Below are 20,221 nucleotides of genomic sequence, written 5' to 3' on the forward strand. Positions count from 1 at the left end.
TATATTATAAAACTAATTTAAAAAGGTAGGTGTATTTCTAACTATGCTCTACTTACTCTTAATAATCATTGTTCTCTAACCATGGAAAGGTAAATTACAATTATTTAAGCTATAATTACTACTAAATAACATACACATACAAATTTGTTTCCCCCATTGAAAATTCTGCTACTATTGTCACTACCAGAAATGTCTAATGAAGACAATGCTACTATTATCATAAGAGAAGAATCCATGTTGTACTACTTAGAACACTTTAGTTAGACCTATGTTATTGAATTATTACTTTGCACTACTACCACCGTTAATTGGATGCCTAATGGGTCCAACATATTATGAAAGCCTGAATGGTTTGTTTTTAGGCATTCTTTTATGTATTTAATATGGCAATAACTATTAAATATATTGTTCAATATATGCTGATTCCACTAACCCTAAACCATGGCTTAGTTCATGAGGCTTTAGTCCATTGTTTGATTTCTGGTTTGTTTATAGCAGATTATACAGATCATTGATAAAGGCTTTATGGATTATGCATTCTTTTCTCATAATTGGCTTTAGTAGTGGAGCACTTTACATTTAAGCACATGTAAAATGTGCATCCTTAGTTAGTTAAGAAGTTGTTAGAATTAGTTTGCATTCTGTTTTCTTGTTTTCCAAGCAAGACCATCTGTTATATAAAGAATGGTGCTTGCTTTGGTAAATACACACAAAACTGCAATCTTCAATAAAACACGTTTTCCATTCAATTACATGATGGGATCCTTTATGGTATGAGAGCTCTCCAAGTGAGAGTTTTGCTGCTAAGACCATCCTTCATATTTTCTTCACGCCCTTCTCACATCCGCTTATCCAAAGCATAGATCAAGGCCATGGAAGCTGAATCAGATCAAACACAACAAACATATCAAAATGTTGATTCAACATAGAACCCTTACTACATACACCCTGGAGAAAATCCAGGATTCACTTTGGTATCAATACCTCTTGATGGAAGGAATTATGAATCATGGTCAAGAGCCATGAGGAGGGCACTCAAGTCAAAGAATAAACTCAAGTTCATCAATGGAGCAATATAAATTCCACATCCATGAGATCCAATGTATGATTCTTAGGAGAGATGTAACAACATGATAATCTCTTGGATCACAAGATCATTGACACAACAAATTGTCCAAAGTATTGTGTACATAGATAATGCACAAGAACTATGGGAAGATATAAAAGAACATTTTTCAAAAGGGGATCATTTTAGGACATCATATCTCCTCCAAGAAATTCATTCAATGAAGCAAGGTGATAGAGACATTTCTGCATTCCACACAAATATGAAGACATTATGGGATGAGTTGGAGTCTTTGAGATCCCTACCTATATGCACTTGCCCTGTAAGATGTAGCTGAAATATGTCTAGAATCATGAGGAATTACAGAGAACACGAGCACATCATATGCTTCCTCAACGGCCTTGGGGAACAATTTGACACAGTGAAGGTCCAAATCCTCCTTATGGAGCAATTGCCATCCATGAACAAAGTCTTCTCACTAGTCTTGCAACAAGAAAGACGAAATTAGGACCAGAATATGACAACAAGAAGGTGGAAAATTCCATCAACTCCAACCAACCTTGGAGGAACCAACCTCACAGGAGTTCGCAGAGGAGGAAACACTGATTTCAACAACAGAAGAAAATATCAAGGGAATGCATGGACAGGAAATTATGCAAAAGACATCTGGATTAGGCAACAATAACAAAGTGTGTACTTTTTGTGGAAAAAAGAGACACACTGCAGAGACATGCTACTTCAAACATGACTTTCCTCCCAATTTCAAGTTTAAGGCCAAACAAGATGATAGTTATGTTAACAATGTTCATATTGATCATGAAAAAGGACAAGAAACAAAGCACAGAGATACAACTAACACATTGGCAGACCAACCTTTACAATAAATAGCCATGAACACAACATCAATCAAGTGAGCCAAGATTACCTCAACAAAGAACACTCTGAAATATCATGTACAATTCTTAACAATAAGGCATGGATTTTAGATAGTGGTGCTATTGATCATGTTACAAATGATGCATCAAACTTTACAAATGTTAGTTGTATTAAACCTATACATGTGAAATTTCCAAACAATGTCACTATGATAGCCAAACATTCGGGAACCATTCATTTAACTCATACTCTTATCCTGCATAATGTGTTGTATCTGCCTAGCTTTAAATACAACTTGATTTCTTTTAATAAGCTAGCTTGCTCCTTAAAATGCAAGCTTGTCTTTGATAAGGACTTTTGTTTGATTCAGGATACGACTTCCTCGAAGATGATTGGCTATGCTGAAGCCTATAACAGTCTATACATCCTTAGTAGAGATCATAGAATTGTTGGCAAATCATTGCATATAATTGGATCTATAAAAAAAACAATGATCCTAGTTTTGATGTTTGGCATCTTAGATTAGGCCACCCTCTCTATCTGTTTTACAAAGTATAAATAAACAATTTCCCTTTGTTAACTATGACTCTAAAATTGTTTGTGATACTTGTCATACTGCTAAAAGTCTAGGCTGCCATACACAAAGAGCTCTTCTTTCAGCATTGAACCATATGACCTTATACACATGGACATTTGGGGTCCTCTGAGTATACCTACTATCCATGGCCATAGATACTTCTTGACCATTGTGGATTACTTCAGTAGGTATACTTGGGTTTACCTTATGACTAATAAGTCTGAGACAAGGAAACTGATTAGCACTTTTTTCCAGTTAGCCAACACCCAATACAACAAGAAAATTAAGGCCATTAGAACTGATAATGGCTTGGAATTTATTCAGCCTAACTTTTATGATCAACTTGGAGTCATTCACCAAAAATATTGTGTTGAGACACCACAACAAAACTCTGTGGTTGAGAGAAAGCACAGGCACATCCTAAACACCACTCGTTCCCTTCTTTTCGAATCTCACATGCCCAAGGTCTTTTGGGGCTATGTTGTCTTGCACTCAGTCCACCTGATTAATAGGTTGCCTACCCCTATGCTCAATTCTAAATCTCCTTATGAAATCTTGTTTCACAAGCAACCTGATATTACCTACCTGCGTGTGTTTGGATGCATTGCATATGCTTCTACACTCACCAATAATAGGACCAAACTTGATCCTAGAGCTGGTAAATGTCTCCTTCTTGGTCATGTTAGTGACACTAAGGGTTACCTTCTATACATCTTACACATCAGAAACTCTTTCCTATCTTGCAATGTCATCTTTTATGAGCATGTTTTCCCTTACCAAGTCACCCAACCTTCCTATGATCCTAACCATAATCTATATACAACTGATGGTATCCTCCCTTTGCCTACCACACCATCACCTTGTCTTAACCTTCCCCTTCATGATGATACCACTATTACTCAGACCAATATACCTCACAATACCATTGATCTCTCCAACCACATACCTACTCCAACAACCTCACCCATCCAAAATGAGATTGAGACATACATCAGAAGATCCCTTAGGTCCTGTCATCCACCTAGGTACCTCTAGGACTATCATTGCAACTACCTAAGCTCTACACCTACAACCAAACATAAGAACATCAAATACCCCCTTGACCATGTTTTGTCTTATAATGCTTTATCCAACCACTAGTTACACTTCACCCTATCCATCACCTCTCATACCGAACAAAAAACTTACAATCAAGCAATAAAGTCTGTTGATTGGATCAAAGCTATGAACAATGAATTGGCTGCCTTATACCTCAATGACACTTGGACTCTAACTAATCTTCCACCCAACAAAAGGGCCATAGAATGTAAATGAGTTTACAAACTCAAATACAACGCAGATGACATCATTGAAAGACACAAGGCACGCCTTGTTGCAAAAGGATACAACCAAACCGAAGGATTGGACTACAATGAGGCCTTTGCCCCTGTTATTAAGCTCACTACCATTAGGCTTCTCTTAGCTCTAGCTGCAATGCAAGGTTGGACATTGCATCAACTTGATATCAATAATGTCTTCCTTCATGAGGACCTTGATGAGGTGGTGTATATGACCTTACCGCTGGTGTGCATAGTTCTAAACCAAATCAAGTTTGTCAATTAAACAAATCTCTCTATGACTTGAAACAAGCTAGTAGGCAATGGTTTGCCAAATTATCCTCTTCTCTCTTTTCCTTGGGATACAAGCAATCCCAACATGACCACTCTCTTTTCACCAAGACAAACAACAATCACTTCACTGCCTTATTGATCTATGTTGATGATCTTATCCTGGCTGGAAATAACATCACTGAAATCCAATCTGTCAAGGATCACCTTAATACTCAATTCAAAATCAAAGACTTAGGGAACTTGAAATACTTCCTAGGTCTTCAAGTAGCTCGTTCCAATCTTGGCATTACATTATGCCAAAGAAAATACGCCTTAGACTTACTCCATGACACTAGTTTTCTCACCACTAAGCATGTCCCAACACCAATGGTTAAAACCATTCACCTACACCAACATGACAGTAAGCCTTACCATGACCTTGTCTCATATAGGCAACTTGTAGGAAGATTACTCTATTTAACCAATACTTGTCTTGATATTACTTTTGTTGCGCAACAACTCACTCAATTCATGACTAATCCTACTGTCATGCATCACAAAGCCATGACTCGTGTTCTTAGATACATAAAAGGAGCACCTGGACAAGGCTTGCCATATCCTACCACATCCATCATCCAAATCAAAGGTTTCTCTGACTCAGATTGGGCCACTTGCCCCGATACTAGGAAATCTATTTCAGGTTATTCCATGTTCCTAGGAGACTCCTTTGTTTCATGGAAATCCAAGAAACAAAACACTGTTTCTAGATCATACTCAGAGGCAGAGTATCGTGCTCTTGCCATTGCCTCTTGTGAAATTTAGTGGCTGACATATCTCCTCACTGATTTCCAAGTTCTTTACAAACAACTTGCCTTACTATATTGGGATAACAATTCGGCAAGACACATTGCTGCTAATGTTGTTTTCCATGAACATACCAAACATGTTGAGATTGACTGCCATGTTATTCGAGAAAGGTTGCATAACAAACTTCTTCATCTATTACCTATCTCTTCCTCTGCTCAAATAGAAGATGTTCTAACTAAACCATTAGAGCTTATTCTTTTCAATCAAATGTTAGGTAAGCTGGGAGTGATTGATATACACTCTCCAACTTGAAGGGGGGTATTAAACATATTGTTCAATATATGCACCTAATGTTGATTCTACTAACCCTGACCTGTGGCTTAGTTCGTGAGGCTTTAGTCCATTGTTTTTTTCTGGTTTGTTTATTGCAGATTATACATATTATTGATAAAGGCTTTATGGATTATGCAGTCTTCTCTCAGGGTTGGCTTTAGTAGTGGAGCACTTTGCATTTAAGCACATGTTAAATGTGCATCATTAGTTAGTTAAGAAATTGTTAGAATTAGTTTACATTTTGTTTTCTTGTTTTCCAAGCAAGACCTTCTGTTATATAAAGAATGGTGCTTGCTTTGGTAAATACACACAAAACTGCAATCTTCAATAAAACATGTTTTCCATTCAATTACATGATGGAATCCTTTATTCAGCCCCTACTAACTTTGTTGCAAAAAATAAGGAGAATAAAGTCTTTCTCTACTTCTCCTATACAAAATAATTATTGATAATTCATCTAATTATCTTTTCTACAACTTATTTTACTTTGTTTTCAAAACTTTTCTTCATTACAAATATTCTGTTTTGAATATAATATTTTCAACACCATCTCATTCGTGAACATCTCTACATCATCAATCAAATAGATATAAATTATCTTTTATGAGGTAACCTTTAATAGCATTTTATTAACAAATTATGTTATTATTCTTTAATTAAATTCAAGACACATTATCATATATGCGACTATTTATTTCTAACTATTATATTTTTTAAATAATAGATTGGATATCATCCAACTTTAGAACAACTTTACATAAACAATCAAATATATATAAAGCAAGGTTTATGAGGTAATCTTTAGTCACATTCTCATGTTAAAAAACATCATATTATTTTCCATCTAATTTCATTCAACTTTCCCTATCACGTTTTCTTTTTTTAACATTACAGGTTCAATATCATTTCATTATCTCAACATCTTTACATCAGTAATGAAGTACTACAAACCATATTTTAGTAAGTAATCCTTAATAACATTTTCATTAACAAGTTATATAATAACTCTTAAAATTAAATTCATGCAAGTCTCCTACTAGTTTTGAGTGAATAAAAAAGCTAAAGCTACCTAAAAAATTAGTTTAAAGGTTTGCCAAATATGTCAATAACTTTCCAATCTCAATTTATAAAATAGATGGTTGTGACTATAACATGACATTATATATTTTTTATGTCAACTAAAAATATCTTTAGCAAAGATTAAAAGAAGTTCTATTTTATTTCATGATGTGAGTGACATTGAATTTCGGGGAGATAAATCTATTTTAAATGGATCATATCGAAGTCATATTTTAATGTACCAAAGAAGTATGGAGATATAATATATTAATGTACCGTTTGCATTATTTTTAAAATAAATTAGTGATAATTAAATACAAATGGTGGATAATATAGTGAGAAATGTATAAAATGTATGCATTGTGAATACATATTTATTCATTTTTGGAATATTGGATAAGTCAATCATAATTGCGTGAACTAAAGAAGCTCTTCATCGTTGACCATTCATTCGAAGGGAAAATAAATATTTTGACAAAATGCATGTGTTGGAATAAGAACCTAAATCTCTAAGTAACATCGATTGATTATTCATCAAAATGGTGAATCTTAATTGAGATTGACCAATTCGTATAACGATTAACATTAAGGGCTAGATTGATCAGTATTAATGAACATTTGTCAATATTGGCGAATTGATGTTAAGATTATATTTGTCAAAGTCATTGGAGGTTGGTTAAGTAAATTGATTTCATGAAGAACAATTAATAATATAAATAAAGATTCATAAATGTTCTCTTGCGGCTGAAGGTTGAAAAGGGATATGCTTAGGGATGGCAACAGGAACGGGCGGGCATGGGTAGTAGTTACCCTTTTCAAAATTGGAGAACATTACCCTTACCCGCCCGTACCGTACGGATACCCGTGTGCAAGTATTTATGGATATTTCTGGATACTTACGGGTACAACGTGTACACGGGGTTTCCTATATTATAAATGAATTTTTAATTTTTTACTTCTATTATATTTCAAATAAGATAAAACTTAATTATTTTTGTACCTATTGATTGAATATTTGACAAAAATGCTAAATTTATTGGTGTTTTATATTTGTGTGATTTTTTGTTCTCATTTCCTTAACAAAAAGTGTATATTTTCTTTGTAAAACATTTATGTTTCTACACGTGTAATAATATTTGTAGGGTGTTTCACCACCAAACTCAATAAAATATATAAACAAAGTAACAGGAAAAAATTTACATAGTGTAAAGAATGTTAGAATAATGTACTTTTTATTTTAATTAAATATAATATATTAATCATATAAATAACGATATCCGCAGGCACGGGTACCATAATACACGTACCCGCCTGTATGTACTACAAGTATTTTTAAAAACCCGTTTATAATACCCGCGAGTACCCGTTTGTGACCCGTACCCATGCCCGTACGGGTTTTACCCGTGGTACCCACCGGTACGGGTTTTTTTGCCATCCCTAGATCTGCTGCATGATGCACAGATACGTTGAACACCATCATGCAGTGGCGGAGGGTGAAAGGACAGACGGGACTGCTTTTTTTATTTAACTTTTTATTATTTTTTATTTTTTCACTATGGGAATATATATTGTCCCATAAAGTGTGACACTCCATGTGTCACTTATTGTATTTTATCATAAAAATATTTAATTATTAAACTTTTAAATTATAAAATATAAGTGATACACTTTTTGGGTAGATATACTCCCTTTACTTACACCAAAATAAAGTCTTTATGAAGATACTAGTTGAAACTCACATATTTCTTTAATTTGTAGCTTCATAAATAATTATAGCAACTTATGTGATCCTTCAAAAAGTTATATATAATTGATCAAGTTCTCTTACACATTGATACTGCTTATAATAATATTATTTCATTGGAGTTCATAATAATTTTACACATGATGAAAGATATTATGTACGTATTAATAATATACACCCTAAGGATGCTTATAAGTAATTCAATGTTGATAATGTATACTTTTTTTCCAAAAATTATATCCTATGAGTTTCAATGAGTAATGAATATTAGCTTGAAATGTAAATGCGAACTTTTTATATTCTTGGTGTTGTTAGTCATTAAAGTTTGAAATTTTTTCTATCATATGTTAGTCATATATTGCATTATCAAGTTATTCGTCTTATTTTATTTATTGTAATTCAACAATTATATAAATATCATTTTTGAGAATGAAGCCAACTAAATAAAATTATGTAATAAGATAGAAGATGAATTTCTTACAGACAACATAGTAGTTGATATTGAAAAAAATAGTTGAAAATTTTATCTATGGTCTGTTATGTATGTTTGTTTATATTTTCGTTATTTAATTACAAATTGTAATTAAATGTTATTGTCCCTCCTAAAATTTTCATCAAGATTCGCCACTGCCCTCATGTATCGGGATAATATGTATTCGACACAGATACACTCAGATTCGTGAAAGATATGTATTCGTAGAGTATCCAAAAATTAAAATAAAAAAAATAAAGATGAAGATATGTATTTGATATGTTTTCAACAAAAAATAGGATAAGATATGATATGTTTTATCAAAGCTAAGTAACATCCTAATAAACAAGCAAAAACGAACTTATATAAGCAATTTTATGAATTATTCTACTATATTTTCTACTTTTAGTATTTTGAATTTTGGAGGATAATATTTGCAATTTTCATTATATTTTTTACTTTGGATATTTTGGTTTACACTTATAATTTTATCATATTTTATGTATTTTTTACTATTTTATACATGTACTCCTAAACGTATCATATCTTATATTATAGAAAAATGGTCGATATATCGGATACGTATCGTATCTGACACATATATGTATATATATGTATTTGTGTTTCATATGCTATACAATCTTGGTCACGAGTAAACAATTCAAAAGTTCTAATTGAGAAATTTAATTAAAAAAAGTTATATATTATATTCATTATAAAGGATGGTAAGAGAATCATACAAGACCAAATCCAAAGAATTTTAGGCTTGTAGCTATTTAAAGATTTGATTGTTGTTGTTTAGGAGGAAAATTATGAGCTATATTAGATATATCAGGAAAACTCATTCATCTCCTATTTTTTCTATCAAAGCACTAAAGTAATTCTTTTGAATTCTATGAGAGCATATATGCTATTTTATAAAGGTGTATTAAAAAATCTATTTAAGTTAAAAATATAATAATTAAGTATTTTTTGAATCAATTACAAATAATAATATATGAAATAATACACTTTTTGGGATAGAAGATGACCACACCTCTCATGAGGGACAAATATTTGAGTTTTGAGTGTGTCCCCTTTTGGAAAACACTTAACTATATTGAATAACTTTACACTTAAAATAGTATATACACACTGAGTAAAAATTAACTTCTACTTCTAACTCCTTTCTCTTCTATCATCTTGTCCCAAATGACATGTTATACATTTTTCTTTTTTTTTTTCAATTCACAATATTTTACCACTCATGTGTGTATAGTATAAAGAATAAGGAATGTGTTGAAGATTGAATAGATTGAACACATTGATATTGAATACTGTCAAAGTATACTTGCTGCAATTCTATGTAACTACCAAGATGAGGCCAAGAGGCTAGTTTGAAATACACAGAAAATGGGACCTCACTTTTAATGTATGTGTGGTTTTTTGCTCTTTGTAATTTAGTTTTACCATTTTGTACAAATTAATAGAGTTCAGACAAACCACCCATGTGAGCTTTTGGTCTCTTATGCCTAATATTTTGGACCACTTTCATGTGCCAACTTGCAGTTAAGCTTACACATTTTTCTAACTTGTGAATCTGAAATAGGCTAGACAAATTTTCTCACAATCACTTTTGTGTTATCACAATTTTGGTACAACTGTTCTTACATAACAAATGCTAAATTATGTTGGTGCTTGTTACATGCTCATTTGGGAAAGATAAATGGTAAGAGACCCAAATTTTAGGTATAGAAAAAAAAGTACTAAAATGAAGCATAATAAATAGGTCTTGGAAATAGGAGGGTTATAAGTCTTGGAAATGGAATTGAAGTTTTTGGATAAGGCTACTACTCTGAAACGAGTTTGTAAGCTAGTAAGAGTATATTATCTTTACTTTGATAAATTTTGAAGAAATTTGAAGTGGATAAATAATGTAAAGGAAGATACACCATTACTTATTCACTTTAAAATAACAATATCACTTTCTAGTAGCCTTTTCCAAAGTTCAATCAAGGAGACTTAAAGTCTCTTTGCGAGTTCGATTTTGGAAAAGAATGAATAAAAAGAGAAGGTTTCATAGCCATGAAATACACTTGTGATATGACTCTAAAGTCTTCTATTTCATTTTTTTCTTCTCTAAAACTCAACTCGCAAATAGACCCTTAGAGGATATAAAACCACATCAGCTAGGACTCAAAATTACATTATATTCTAATCTATTAATACTAATGACTATCATATACTATCTATGACAAATACATCTATAGTGATATGGACTATTAATTGGGTCATTTCCCTCTACAGGAACCTGCTCAGCTCTGCACTTATACTTGCATCCTCTACATTCATTGTAAGTACAAGTTGGTGCTGTGGATCCAATCATCAATCTCCTAGAATTTCTCATTTTCCATGCCCCATTGATACCCTGTGATGTCACATATTTAAATGCATAAATTTAAGTGCACATGTAAAACATACCAAACAATTCAAATTGATAATTCATTTGTTTGGCTCACCTGCAAACTTGGTTCTCTCATGGGTTTAGAGGATTGATATTCCCACCCTTTTGTTTCAATTCCTGCAGCAATGGAGTGATAAATTTAGGGTGCATAGCAAACATATTTTTAGAAGAGTGTAACATCTATGTATTGTAGTGAAAAGATTTATACATCACAAGTATATCATCCATTAGTCATTTATATTACTTTTTTGAAGAGTCAATGATAATTAAACATGAATGTTGAATGGTGTAGTGATAATGTATAAAACTCATATACTCATATATACTCCGGTGCATAACTATTTTTTTCTTTTTAGAAAATAGTGGCAGTAAAATTAATACATACAAAGAAATTGAGCTTGGATTCCATTGTTAGTTTAATACAAAAACAGGTAGCACTTGAGTAAACTAAGAAAATTGGTTGTATTAAGAAACATTGAGTATTCTACGTGATGAAAATAATTCATAGAAGTTCAGCAGTGACATACAATTGAAAGTTTAGTGAAAACAATAAGAACCTAAAAGAAGGAAAATAGGATAGAAGAAAGCTTAAGAACCATGAGAGAATTTATTAAAATCCATAGTAAAATAATAATAATAAAAAGTTCAAGTAGGACAATATAACATGACTATGACCTTGTATGACTTTAGCTGCAAGAATTAAGGTAAACAGTAGCAATAGTACTTTGGATAGTGTAGTGTTGTTCATTCTCTCCTTATGTGTTGCAATAACTATGATATGATATGAGTATTGATGGTGAATATAGTTGAGAGAGAAATGAGTTTGTATAAAGATAATGATAAAGAGGTAGAATTGTGAGATATGAGGCTTGAGTTTTGGTAAATTAATGACCACAAGAGATAGACTGCCAAAATCTGTACTGAGACAGAGGAGCATGATCAAAGGTACAGAATGCCTGCAATGGCTAACTCTTGGGAGAATTCTAGATCCAACCATAATGAGTAAGGATACTCTTTAGTACCGGATAAGAGAGTGTTGTTTTTAACCTTAATTTTAAAGATAAAATATATCATTGCAAGTATAAATAGGAAAATATAATTGTTATTACATTTTGTTTTGTTTTTAGCAACACTTCCCCTTTTAGTATTGAATCATAATTATCAATAAGAAATTGTTTATCCATAATCCACATCTCCAAGAACAAGTATACTTTCAATTTTTATTTTACTAAATTATACTTATCCAATAAGAAATATCCATTTAAGATTGTTAATAGCTCTGCCCTTATTATCAATTGTATTTGAACATTTAACATGCTATTTGAACACAATATTTTACTTATATGTTATATCATATATCTGTTTTAACTTCATGTCTAATAATATATTAATATCCCACTTTACTTATATAAAGTCTGAATGTTATGCAGTGATAAGTTCCAAAATAACTTTTTTTCATAACTAATTTACGAGAGTGACCACTTTACAGTGAAGATGGTGATTGATTTGGTATTTTGGCCGGGTAAAAGTGAAGTTATAGAGCGAAGAATCATTTGCAAATCCCATACAAATGTAGACATGTCAACCACCAAAAAGACCTTCCAAGTCATCCCAATTATAGGTTCAGATTCCACTCTATTAATGAAAAGAAGAATTCAGTTTTCTTATTTAATTTTAAGGGTAAATTTGTTATATCATACAAAAAAAATATAAGGATATAAATATAATTATATATAATATTTTTTTTGTATTTTGGTATCAAGGAGGAGTCTCATTCAATTATGGGTGGGTCCTCATACTCCAAAGAAGAACCTTGAGTAAATTTAAAAATACCATATGTCTTCAATTCTTTTGGTCAGTGTGGGGCAAGAGTTAAATGCTGTCATATCTTTAGAATTTCAATGCCCAATTTTCAATAAAAAAAAACTAAACATCTTAGTAAAATAGTATTGGCTTAGGAATTTCTAGTAATGTTGTCATTATCATTAAAAACTCTACTCAGTGGTTGAAATTTCTTAATATTTTTTCACCACTTTAGAAGATATAAATGTTATTATTTTGATCCTTTAATCAGCCACCATTAATGAACAAGTTGATAAAAGTGAGTAAAATGTTAAGGCACGAACAAACCTTTAAACGGTAGATTGTAACTTTTTTGAGTCACCTAAAAGCATATTAGAAATGCTCATTAAACAAAAATGGAAGGTAGTTCATATCTTTTAAAAATGAGCTTCTAGTGTTTGAAAACTACTTCAATTACCATTTAGAAAGTGAAAATAACTTTACCATTTAATATTTTAATAAATTATATTACATGTCCTCAATTAAAAAAACCTAATTAATCTTATATGTCACTCCTACCTTTTTTCCATTTACGTTTCCTTTACCAGAAAAAATCAGCAACCCCTTCCATTTGTGATGTATATATTAATTATTCTTATATTTGATTGTTTGAATGTATGAAATATTTTCGTATTATATCTTTTAATGATATATAGTGTCAATTGTAGAAGAATATTATAAACTTATCTAACATATTTGCATTTTGGAAAAAAATGAAAACAAAAAATATCAAAATAAAACATACAAACAAATAAAATATTACTTCAATTATTACTAAAATATAAATTATTTTAAATTATCTATATATTTAATTACTTCAATTAATAAATAATAACCAACAAGGCGTCAGTCCAATAGTATAAGACTCCATTGAATCCTCAAGGTTGATTTCTAGGAGTGACATTTGTTGGGATGAACAGCCATGAACTCCAAAAATGATTAGTTCCTTATCCCAAAAAAATGAGTAGATATCATTGGTAGTACAAAAAAATTAATAAGTAACTAAATAAATAATAAATAAATTTTTTATATCCTTTTATTCATTTCGTAAATTTAAGCTAACTATAAAGCTCGTTTTACCGAACAATTATAATTAATAAGCTACTTTCACAATTTGTTTTTTGGAAGAGGCTAAATCTCCTTTAAAAATTATAAAAGCATCACTAGTTTTGTAACAAATGATTTTGGAAATAGAAAGAGTGCTGAGCTTTCAAGCTCATATTGAAAGAGAAGAAGAATGAGAGAATTGGAACAAAGATGGAAGAAAGTGTATATTTCTTTTGGGCGAATCAAACATCTAGAATGTTTCTTAGTAGCATAACTCACTATTTTACTATTTTCTCAAGATTTTTTTTTTTTTTTTAACTTCTCTCTCCATCTATTCTTTCTTTTGTATGACTTTTGTATAAAATAAAGCATGGGGAAAAGAACTCGATTCATTTTGATAAAGATTTGCTTAACTTGACTCAAGTTTGATACGAGTTATTTTTATCTTGAGTTCGACTTGATTAAAATTCATACACTACTCAATTCAGCTTGGTCAAAATTCACAAATTATTCAGTAAGGTTAAATTGATTCATTTAGACAACTCAAATAATTAATTCATTTTTATAAAATACTGCACAACTTTTTTTTTTATATATATTTATATATAATATTCCCTCTATATATAATAACAATAAACATTAAATAATAGTGTATATATATAAGTATTGAATCAACTTATGAATTTAATGAGTCGAATTTTATTCAGCTAAAGTTTGTCTTATTTATTTAACGAATTCAATTTTCATATCAAATTCGACTCATTTTATTTATGAATCAAATTTGTCAAACTAAATAATAAGTCGAGTTTTGAATAAATACTGAGTTGATTCGGTTTATTTTCAGTCCAATAAAATAGGTAATGGAGAAAAATTTTGATCTCAATGTAACCTCTATCCTTCTCCCAATCCTCTTCCCTTGCAGTGACTCGTGTGAAGCTACCTTTTCCTTAATTTCATTTCCAACTTGCTACCAAGCCCCTGAAATTTCCAATTCCATCTATCACAATTCAATGCACAAGTTTCAATCACAAAACCTTCAATTCCCCTATCACTCTAAATCTCCCAACCCTCCTCGCATTCATGTTACTGCCCAGCTTCCTGCACCTACATCAGGTCTCTTTCCCTTTCTTAAATTACTACTAAATTAATTAACAATGCGAAATTCAATTCAAGGTTTTCGCTACTGCACTACCTCCAACACTTCTTATATTTTTGTCATGTACCATCATTTTGGGTTTGATTATGTGTTTCATTAATTTAGTCCAATTACATTAGAGGATATAAGCTGTTGTATTTGACTAGGCTGAGAAAATTAAGAGTGATGTTATTCTTGCATCCAAACAGCCTGATATTATATGGACAATGTAAATCCTGTTTCACAACTTTAGTTATGTTGTGAATATGTGGACATCTTCTCTCCTAAAATAAAAATGTAGTACTCATTGTTTGTGATTGGTCACAAAAATACTTAACTAATCAATTTTTAACTTAAATATATATATTTTCAACCAATAATACATGGAGTGACACACCTTTGTCAGGGACAACATATGTGCTCCGGTTGTGAATACTCAATTTCTTTCAATATGTACAGTTTTAAATGGACTACTAACAACACATGTTGAGAGAGATAGTCACGCACCTCAAAAGTAATTAGTTCCTTACCAAAAAGGCGAGACACCAAAAATTGGACTACTAGAGAATATGCATTGCTTCTTGAAACTACTAGAGAATATGCATTGCTTCTTGAAACTGCTTTTCCGCTGCTCTTTTCTATCCTTGCATAGCATGAGAAAAACTATTGTCATATTTATTATGGTCCAGTTTATTGGTCAGGGCATATAGAATATCCTGTAAATACAAGTTCATTTCCATCCTTTAAAAGATGAAAATTCGTCAACTGTAGCATTTTAGCATGAGATCCACATGTTACTTTTAAATTTTGTGCATCATGTAAATTTACTCTCTCATATACTTATATTGAATTGGAAAAACATTTATTTAAACTTAATGATGCAGGACAAGAGATCACCAAATCATACGCCGAAGCCTATGCTATAAGATGAAACCTTCGTATGTCTGCTGACAAAACACGAAGAGTTGTTGATCAGATTCGTAGACGTTCGTATGAGGAAACACATGATATTAGAATTCCTGCCATACCGTGCCTGCGAATCCATTATTAGTGTTTTCGGCAAATGCTAGCAATAACTTGGGTTTAAGCAAAGGAAGTTTAGTGATTAGTAAAGCAGAGGTTAATGAAGGGAAAACAATAAAAATGATGAGAGCTGGAGCACGAGGGCGAGCTCATCCATTTAAAAAGGGCACATGTCACGTAAGCGTCACTGTAAAAGGTTTAGCAAGTGAGTCTGTTGTGGAAGCAAAGTCTGCTTAATCCCATTTGTAATATAGTTTGTGCCTTGTTATGAATCTCTTCCAACCATTATAGTAATGTTAATTTTTGGCTTATGATCAGTAGAAGATTGTCTTTTACAAAGTATATAGAAAATATGATTTAGTCCATCTATCTTTCTTCACTCCTTGCCATGATGCTTCTAATTCTCCTTTAGATAAACGTCTCGCTTAAAATATAAGTATATATAGTTTTTCTTTGTTTTCTCAAAATATATGGTAATATTACTTTTCTTTGTTTTCTCACCATGATGTTTCTAGTGCTTTTCATGTTGGAGAAGTAACAAAGTTGTCCTCTACTATTGTTAATGCTAATTTTCTTATTCACTTCTTTCTCAGTGGTGCATTTATCCTTTTACTGTTTTACATATTTGCCATCTAGTTCTGATAGGAATAAACTTGTGGAATTTATATTGCCTTATGATAGCATCAACCAACTTGGGAAGGTATCAAGGTAATATAAATTGTTATAATTTAGCATTTAGTAATCATATTTAAGCTCATTTTCTTTTCTTATTAAGGATTAACATAAATTTGGTAACTATATCTCCCTTCTTGACCCTTTACAACATCTCTACCTAGATTGAGAGCTTACACCCATTGGTCTGGTAAGAATGCTTGTTTTCTTGAACTTGAACAACTGCACAAGTGTACCCAACAATAAAAGGGAAACTGCTATGCACCCCCAATCACCAAGAAGAAAGGCTTATGCTGCCTTTCTTGGTTTGTTTGTTGCCTTCCTTGCCTAGTTTCTCTTGTTTGGTTGAGCCATCTTCCATTTTGCATGACATGAACTGTAATGGCATTGTTTTCAGACCGGGTGGTTTTTTAGGTACTAATTTCATTTTCATTGGAGAATATCATTTTCATTCTTATTTGGGTGTCACGTTTTATTTTATAATTTATTACACATCCTCATAAATTAAGAATAACATCTACTTTTTTCTTCACAATGATAAATAATATTCTTATTTGGATAGCACAATTTATTCTCACTTTTATATTTTATAATAATAAATAGTTTTTCTCTCCTCCTCTCTACCTTTGGGACACACATTTTTTTATAAAAATAAATATAAGAATGTTTTTGTGCAAAAGTATTCTTAATAAATAAGAATCTCACATTAACAAAAAGACTATTCTTATTTCAATAAGAATACTATATGCATGGATGAAGATACTCTAATTGATCCAACTAATAGTTTGAGTGAAGGATCACCACCATTAGGATAGGCCTTGGCTCTCTCAAAATGCATAGAAATTTGGTCATGGTCAAATCATGTCACTTCCGGGTACTCTACTTTATCGGGGAACGATTGTTTTCTTAAAAAAATTATATAATAAATCATTTTAGTTGGGTGAGATGAAATGTTTTCTTCTTGTATTAAGCGAGTTGTTATAATCCTACTCTAATTTTCCTCGACTTGGCCGTCATTTACTTTTCATGTTGAAAAAGTTTTTCAAAGTTAATTTTTTGTTGTCAATTTGTCATTCTTATTCTCTTGTCTGGTTTTGTCCCATTTCTCTCCTAGTAATCGGCATCAAATTTCGAATATCTACTGCCTTTGATAGTCACTTTGAGAACTATCACCTTTGGGTCTTCAACTAAAATCTTCATGATACATTGAGAGAAAAACTGCACCTACTAGGCTCATCCACATTAAAATGGAAAGCATACATTAATCTTTTAAGGGAGGAGTATAATTTTCAAAATAGATCGAGTTGTATAGATAGATTAGTGCAATTTACTGTATTCTTTTTTATTCTTTAGAAGATACTAGGAGAATAATAAAATTCATCAATTTTTCTGTATCATCTAAAGAAATAATTAGAAAATATTCTTTTTTTTCCTATTTGTTTTGGGCTGCATAAATGGTGTGAAGAACAAACAAATAGCCATTACTCAAGTGACACTTGTTATGATTGATTGAAAAAATATATTAAAGTTAAAAGTTTACCTACTAAAAGGATATAATATAATAATGCTCTTACTATCATTTTCATCTTCCAACCACCACAATAGTGTGTAAAGCCAATTGTACACAGAACCTTTCTTTTTAAGAGTGTCTCAGTTTTTGTCAGGAGCAAATTAGATATTGTTACATAAATAAAAAGAACAATTTTAAAAACAAAAAATAATATTTTTATATTACTTATTAAAATCTGATTAATCCACCCTAGGAAATAAGATAGCTTGTGAACAAGCCATCTCTATCAAAAGCTAGTTATGCAATTTAGTTTCCTAGTACCAAATAAAACTCTCCACTCTCCCGCACCACCCATAGAGAAGAAAGAACTAGTCAAGATGAATGATAAGTTCTAAAATTGTTTGCTATTTAACTTATTTGCAGGCTGCAGCCATATTGGTAACTACAATGTAAGCATATTATAGGGACAACAACAAATAATAAGTTTTATCAGCAATCTTAGGATATTATTCTATCAAAGAGCAAAACAAACACATGGGAAAAATTATACAATACTCTTATATAGGTTCTGCTCATCTAAAACCTTTTCTCTGATTCCTATCATGTCCATTTTGAAACCCAAACAGGACCAGAATTCCAATCATACAGAGTCACGTAGTCTCTAGACATGGCTATTTGCTCAAGCTTGACAGCACAAACTGAATTTCATAATGTTGCAACATAGTGAAATTGAAAAATAGGAAGTGCCATATTGGATATATTATATTTTTGAGTGAATTTAAAAATGAAGTCTCAGATTGGTAGATTTTATTTTTGAGTAAATTGAAAAAAAGAACTTTGTATTGGCTAACTTATACACTTGAGAAATGATAGGAAATTCAACATAATAATAATGAAGCTCAAATAGAGTATATGTATTGGATAATAATTTACCGAACTTACAATACCCAACTTACGAGAATCTGTGAGGAGTAATAATAAATAATTGCAGTAACTAGAAGATCACGCAAACAAGAACACTGTAATTTTAAAATACAAAAACCTTCCTAATACGGAAAGTAAAAATCATAGACACAATCAGTCAATCAAACTTCACTATGATCAAAATGATGGTATAGAAGTGTCACAAATCATAGCATAAAACATGCTTAACAATTAGGCAAATAACATGCTTGAAACACAAAACTAAGAATAATAGAAAAACTAGAACACTAGCTACAGTAAGTTCCTAATTTTGGCCACCTCATATATTTTCACTGATCCAACCATTCAAAATGAAGGAACAGAAAAGCTGAGAACATGTTATCTAAATTCTATCCTATTCAAACGGTCAAAAAAAGATCCAATGATGAATCTACCACAACTGTTAGGTATCAGTGGTTACAATACACCTAGAAGGGGGGTTGAATAGGTGTAGCGGTTAGAATAGCTGCTTTTCGAAACTCAACACTTAATGCTGAATCACCCCTAATTAATTGATTACAGGATGAAGATAATCGATTAATGCAACAGACTTAATCGATTAACAGAACAAGGATAATCGATTAACGTAACAGTCTTAATCGATTAAAACATAAACAGTAAACTTAGACAGATTTGATTAATTCCATAACAGTTAACCGATAATGAAACGAATAACAAAGCTTACAAATTTTATCAGAGTATCAATCAGTATAGCACAAATACATAATGTATCAATTAATTCTACTATACTAGATAATCGATTAAAAACAGTAAAGAGAGAGAGAGAAAAAAAATCCCACAACGCGAATTTTTATCCTGGTTCGTTTGCTTGTCCACTGCAAACTACATCCAGGCCTCCCGGATGACTTGGGAGATTTCCTTCACTATAATTGAATCAATGTATCTACGTGCACATCATCCAATTACAACACTTAGAAAATTACAAGAAAATAAAGAAACCTATTCTATGGATTGACTCCCTTTCAACCGACAAAGAAAACGTTTCTTTCGGCGTAGCCCCAGCCAAGAATCTCTGTTCTTTCCTTTTCTAAAACTCTAAGCA

The 20,221-nt window shown here is 31.5% G+C and overlaps 1 protein-coding gene and 1 long non-coding RNA gene across 2 annotated transcripts; one reads left to right on the forward strand and one right to left on the reverse strand.

The window, feature by feature from the left end:
- Positions 4,827 to 16,392, forward strand: LOC109359142. The gene is made up of 5 exons (XR_002109035.1): positions 4,827 to 4,837; positions 10,417 to 10,425; positions 12,381 to 12,387; positions 14,792 to 14,968; positions 15,875 to 16,392. It is a non-coding gene; the product is annotated as an uncharacterized LOC109359142 (long non-coding RNA).
- Positions 10,095 to 11,968, reverse strand: LOC109359140. Its single transcript, XM_019603688.1, has 3 exons — positions 11,642 to 11,968; positions 11,022 to 11,083; positions 10,095 to 10,930 (listed from the first exon to the last, which is right to left on the reverse strand). The coding sequence occupies exons 1-3, from the start codon at positions 11,961 to 11,963 to the stop codon at positions 10,748 to 10,750; spliced, it is 567 nt and encodes a 188-aa protein (XP_019459233.1). The 5' UTR covers positions 11,964 to 11,968; the 3' UTR covers positions 10,095 to 10,747.

The sequence above is a fragment of the Lupinus angustifolius genome, chromosome LG11 (assembly GCF_001865875.1).
Source record: "Lupinus angustifolius cultivar Tanjil chromosome LG11, LupAngTanjil_v1.0, whole genome shotgun sequence".
NCBI classification, from domain to species: domain Eukaryota; kingdom Viridiplantae; phylum Streptophyta; class Magnoliopsida; order Fabales; family Fabaceae; genus Lupinus; species Lupinus angustifolius.